The following is a 6,504-nucleotide window of genomic DNA, read 5'->3' on the forward strand; positions in this document are numbered from 1 at the left end:
TTAATATTTATAATAGATTTCTTAATGGAATGTTTAAGTAAATGAATTAGATTCTTAGTGCCTCTTTATCTAGTTAATCTCTTGGATTAGTCAGCTGCTAGCTTAGAGGGCGCTTCATAGATATTCTTGAACCACCAGAAGAAAAGGACCAATGCTCCACAGGTTCTTTGATAGTGCATATTGTACATCATTGGTTGTTTCAAAATAAAAAACAAAGATGTTTTTCTCTTTTCCTCTGAAGATCACTCCTGAGAATAATTAAGATTCCAGACATCTTGGACTATTTTTATTGTTTTTTCCCTGAGGATGAACTCACAATTGATTTTGGTTATTATTAAGAACTTTATTTTCGCTCTGCTTTTAGCTATTTATTTTTCACTCATCTTATACTCTCTGTTGATATCTAGTTTTGTAAGCATATCCTCAGTTAACTCTTCTTCATTCATTGAGACCGACATTGTATGTAACTTCAAACATTCAGGCGAGATATTTGGCATTAGATCTTTGAGTCTTTCGCACCATGGAGATGATAACATTGTAGCTAATGCAAATAGCCAGAACTAGTAAAACCACCACAGAAAACTTACTTTTGTGTTGACCAAAGTCGAGGGGGACTTAAAGCAGCAGGTACAAAGCCCCAGAGAGAGGCCATACCAGATTAAATTTGAGGGCAAGTCTACAAAGGGAAGGCAATAGGAAGTAAAGATAGGCACAAGATAGTGGGGGGTGGGTGCTGGCATAAGGCACTGATAAAGCATGGGAGGAATAAGAATGAGAATAATTTAATGCAAAGGAGAGGCAGGAAAACAGCTGGGATGCAGGGATAACAGACCAAAAGTGAGAGATATTGAACGGGTGGGTGGGTATTGAAAATACCACTGAGGCGAGCAGAGAAGCCCGAGAAAAATGAGAGAGAAGCAACAATATAAGGGTTTGGATTTTCAAAAGCTATTCCAACAACAACAACACTAACCCAAGAACACAGAGGGAAGCCAAACTGATAGATTTTGAAGAAGCTTGAGCAACTTCAGATGCATACCCTGCAACAATCACAGCGTATTAGCACGAATTTAAGAAATGAAGCTATTACCTTGTAACTCGATTATTGCTAGTTCTGCGGACTCAGATGAACCAGGCAAAAAAATTATTTTGCACGCATTTCAAGTCACAACGGAAATAGAGAGAGAAACCAAGAACTGGTTATTTATACATATGCATACTAAATGAGGATAATAAATGGAAAAACACATCTTGAAAATGGAGTTCCGCCTATCTAATAGGACATCCAAAATTTAAAATCATTTAAAGTTAAAGATTTAGTTTCTACAGCATCCATTGTGACTAATAAACATGCATTTGGTCATTACTGTGAGGCTCTTTTTAGTCTTCTTAGTTTATCTTTTTTTTTTTTTTTTTTTTTTTTTTTGAGCGAACATGATGAATATTCATTGTTTTCAAAAAAGCAACATATATAATCCTAACTCAAGACTTAACCGACCCTCCTGCAGCCGGGACACCAGGCCTTGGTCCAAATATGGGACATGAGATGGCACAATCTTGATTATTGAGAGGAAAATGATTCTAATATTGGGATTAATAGCGTGCTGAAGAGAGGAGTGACGAAGGGTCCAGGTTTATTGTCCCAAATCTGGACCATAACAGTTGTTTCACTTCTAGAATTTTCCAGACTTAACTCACCAGGTTTAGAGCCTGTATCAATACTATAGCAGGAGAGATGTTAAACTTTCTAAAATTTTGGAAGTAGATTCTTAGTGGAAATTCAAAGACAGTTGGATAACCCTTATATAATAGGGATAGGTGATTAATGGAGCGAATGAACCCCACTGCTTCTCCCACTCACGACTTTACCAATTTTTATCGAAACGGCTGCATTTTCCCTATTCCTATTTCCCACACCTTCCTCGTTAGGTGGCAGCGATTTTAACTCTTGATCTTTTGGATTGGAGTTAACAGGGGTTCTTTTATGTGGCATCACACCACTATCTGCTTGACACCTAATGGAAAAAGGAGTGGAAAAGACTAGCATTTTCGAATTTTTGTTGTTGCAGCTTTAATTAGCAAGCTCGATGCACATTTACGGTATCTTTTAAGCAAAAGAAAAGCTTTGTAACTCTAATTTAGTAGAATATTTTCATGTAAGATCGTCGGATCACTGACGGTTCGGCCTCATGATCCCTATGGTACATATCTAGAGCCCTTTGTCTTCAAGCTAAGGGAAAATCGTATAGGTAGGTTGGGGGGCCGGCAACTCTCCTAATAAGAAGAATTTTGAATATTTTGTATCAATAATTGAATTAAATTTGAGTAATAATTTCATATCATGTGATGCCTCAAATTACCCGTATTTTATGAGCCTACAAAGTAATAATAGGTATTAATATTTGTTTTTTCTTGTATCAATAAAAACCAGTATGATTGATTGGATATAATTAAATGATTTTAGGCAGCTCGCTCATTTAAACTAGATTACCGCCCACCGTGGGTGCCGACCGAAGACTTGATCAAAATTCTTTTCGATTCTTTTTCTTTGCAACGGAAAATATAATTAGGAACACATATATTTGTTACTAATTGTTTTTGTTTTATATCACATTTTTTGTGCACCACATTTTTTCAACTTTTTGGTTTAATTTGAAGCAATTGAATGTAAAATTGTTTGGATTCATCCGATTTGATGGAGTTGAAATATAAATGGAGACCCCAAATCATTGATTATCAAACCAATTTTGGAGAAGGATGATAAATTTCGATCCAATTTGGTCGAATTGAATGAAATTGTATAAATGTGGTAAATTAGATTTGGCCCACGATTTTTTTAAGGATTTTAGATCGAAATAATTAACATACAACTCGCATTCTGATCTAGTTGATGGTGCTTATTTGTAGTTGGGTATCATAACTCTTTGATTATGAAATCAATTTTGGGAAAAGACGAACAATTAATGTTCAATTGAATCAATCAAAAATTAAAAAAAAACATTACATCTAATTGCATTTTTGGCCTCCATTGTGATCACATAGAAGGACTCCCTTCGTCGTCCAACAACACAAAAATTGCACAGACATAAAAATATAGGCCTATTTCTCTCGGGAAAACAGGGTCCTGTTTTTGGGTTCGTTTGTATATGTGCGGCTGAATCCATTTGAACGGACTCCCCACCATTTTTGTATAGCTAAAGGTCTTTTTAGCCGGTGACTGATAATTAATGCTCAATTTGATGGAAGTGGTTGCACTTGCATCCCACTGGCACTATACTTCAAATACAACTACTCTGAAATTGTATCGGCAAGCACTTAATTTTAGAAATTATTTTTGATCCTTTAGAAGAGATCTTTTTACAATAGGTTAAAGATAGTTCTAAATGGAAGAAGCAAAAGTCAATAAATCTTTACAGAAGGGCATTTTTTGTGTCCGCGGCTCAACCACTACCATAGACAGGCTGATTTGGAATTTGTCTTCTTGTAATACTTTTCTTTTTTACTGAATATAAATAGATTAATTAATTAATTGGTATTTGTAATGGAGAATCTTTGGAAACCATGAAATCTTTGTGGGCTGGTATATTTGGACCAAATTGCTTTGTTGGTAGGGTTGAAATCAAATCGGGAGGATCTTGAGACTAGTAGAGTAGAATGTAGAATAGATAGAATAGGTAAGATGCATGCAGTCTCAAGGTTGCCTTGCCTCAGGCCGGCTCTGCTTTTGATAGTTAGTAAAATGCCCCCCCGAGATTTGAGCTCAATCCATATTCCTGATAAAGGTGTAGGACCTTCTAAATCAGTGCTACTTCTTTCTTCTTCTTTTTCTTTGATGGGATAGTGCAATACATAGCACCTTGATTAATGATTAATCCATGCAACGTATTAAGCAGTGATTTCTTAGCTTTTGTGTTTCGACAAATTAGAGTGACCTTCCTTAGAGTCTCCCTCACTCGCTATTTCACCTGCTCCCGTGAAAATCAAATCCCTATAAATATACTCTTCATTTCATTCCCAAAACATCATCACTACCCAACATGCGAAACTAAAGAGCACAGTCAGATCTCTTCATTCTCAGCTCAAGTCCAAACCCTTCACAATCTCTTCATATCCCCTACTCTCTTTCACCAATGGCAGGTTACTATAGTACTTATCTTTCTATTTTCCTCGTACTAACAATAACCAGCCTCGCGACAATATCTGTTCAAGCACAACATACTCGATTTGGGTTCTATTTCAGAACATGTCCTCAAGCTGAATCCATTGTCCGAGCTACTGTCCAAACCCATGTTAATGCGAACCCTAGACTAGCCCCAGGGTTACTGAGGATGCATTTTCATGATTGTTTTGTTCGAGGTTGTGATGCTTCGGTTCTTATCGACGGACCTTCCACAGAAAAAACTGCTCGACCTAATCTTTCACTGAGAGGTTATGAAGTCATCGAGGATGCAAAGAAACAAATCGAAGCTATTTGCCCTGGTGTTGTTTCCTGTGCTGATATTCTTGCCTTAGCTGCAAGAGATTCTGTCGTATTAGTAAGTACTGAGGTTTTAATGTTTACGTATTTAACTAAGTTGCAAATTAAAATAAATAATTAAGTTGATGGTTATTTACCATGAATCTTGCAGAGTAATGGGCCAAGTTGGCCAGTAGCAACAGGACGTCGTGATGGGCGTGTATCATTAGCTTCTGATACCACTAATCTTCCCGATGTCACGGATTCAGTCGACGTACAAATACAAAAATTTGCTGATAAAGGACTTGATATTAAGGACGTTGTTAGTTTAGTTGGTAAGCTTAACCGAACATGCTAGTTAATTAAGAGTACATAACTGTTGAGTAGAGATCTAATATACATGCGATTTCTTTTGCCAACTACAGGGGGTCACACCATAGGGACAACAGCTTGCAGCTTTGTCAGATACAGGCTTTACAATGTCGATTCAACTACCGGGGCTGACCCATTGATCGATCCATCATTCGTTCAAACTTTACGTGATCTATGTCCAGCAGATGGTGATCCAACTAGGCGTATCGCATTCGATACTGATAGCGAAGATAGATTTGATTCAAATTTCTTTGATAACTTGAGAAATGGAAGAGGAGTTCTTGAATCTGATCAGAGATTATGGGCTGATTCAGCGACTCAACATGTGGTTCGGCGTTTTTCTGGTCCCTTTAGAGGTTTGAGCAGGTTGTTATTCAACGTCGAATTTAGCCAATCAATGGGGAAGATGAGTAATGTGGGTGTGAAGACTGGTTTGGAAGGAGAAATTCGAACAGTTTGTTCAAAAATTAATTAATTAGACTGATTTATCAGTTTAATTAATTCAGTTGAATTGTGGATAATTTATCTGCTTATTAATTTCTAGCATTAGCTATTTGGGGGTTTCAGATTGTTTCCGGTTCATTCATTAAATCACCAAAAAGTTCAATGATTGGAAGGGGAAAAAAAAAATTAAGTCACCACAAGCATTGGTTTTTATGGTTTCATTTGATCTCATAGTCTCACCTTATATTTTCCATCACTTATAACTTTTACGGCATGTTTGGTTGACGGGAAGAAATATCGTAACTGGGAATATGATTCCAGGAATATAGTTATCTTGGAATATGATTCCTTTAATCTTATTTGGTTTAGTCAGGACTAGGATCAAAAAGTAAGGAAATAGTTACCAAAATAAAAAAATATTGAAAGAAAATCAATTCCCAACCGACGGGAATCCGAAACCCACCTTCTAGGTGGGTTTTCTATTCCCCATATTTGGGAAACCTCACGGTGTGTTTGGTTGACGGGAAGGAAATGCCTTACCTGGGAGTATGATTCCAGGAATATGGTTCTTTTGGAATATGATTCCTTTAATCTTATTTGGTTTAGTCAGGATTATGATCAAATAGTAAGGGAATAGTTACCAAAATTTAAAAATATTGAAGAAAAAGTCAATTCCCCACCGACGTGAATCCGAAATCCACCTTCTAGGTGGGATTTCTATTCCCCATATTTGGGAAACCTAAAAGTAAAGGAATATAATTCCCCAAGTTATTACACATCCCAAACAAGGGTATTGAATCATATTCTCGGGAATACGATTCCATACCCAAGAAACAACCACGCTAAGGCAACTTTTGGGATTTTGATAAAATATCCTCCCTAGTTTGAGGTCTAAAGCTTTTAGTTGAGGCCTATGGATTTCTCCATCTACCCAATAGAGAAGGATAAGGAGTGTTAAAGGTGTGTTAAAATACTAAATTACCCTTTACACAAACTTAATAATTCTAATTATCTAAAACAAACACAAAAATCTTGATCATTTCTTTTAGCAATCTTTAATCAAAAACTAAAATCCAATTCATCAAAATCAAAAACTAAAACTTAATCTCAAATAACAATTCAATTTTTTGTTTTTGTTTTTCCAAACAATATTTTCCGGTGAAAAACAATTAAAGTGATTAAGTTAAGTCCCTTTAGTCCGTTCATTCGAAGAGAAATTCATCAGTGATTTA

General features: G+C 36.2%; 1 protein-coding gene across 1 annotated transcript; it reads left to right on the plus strand.

The window, feature by feature from the left end:
• Nucleotides 1-3,983: 3,983 nt before the first annotated feature.
• LOC113277505 (cationic peroxidase 2-like) lies at nt 3,984-5,371 on the plus strand. The gene is made up of 3 exons (XM_026526585.1): nt 3,984-4,535; nt 4,629-4,791; nt 4,882-5,371. Exons 1-3 carry the CDS (start codon nt 4,131-4,133, stop codon nt 5,301-5,303), a joined length of 990 nt encoding a protein of 329 aa, XP_026382370.1. The 5' UTR covers nt 3,984-4,130; the 3' UTR covers nt 5,304-5,371.
• The last annotated feature ends 1,133 nt before the right edge of the window (nt 5,372-6,504 follow it).

This window comes from Papaver somniferum, chromosome 5 (genome assembly GCF_003573695.1).
Source record: "Papaver somniferum cultivar HN1 chromosome 5, ASM357369v1, whole genome shotgun sequence".
Lineage (NCBI taxonomy): Eukaryota > Viridiplantae > Streptophyta > Magnoliopsida > Ranunculales > Papaveraceae > Papaver > Papaver somniferum.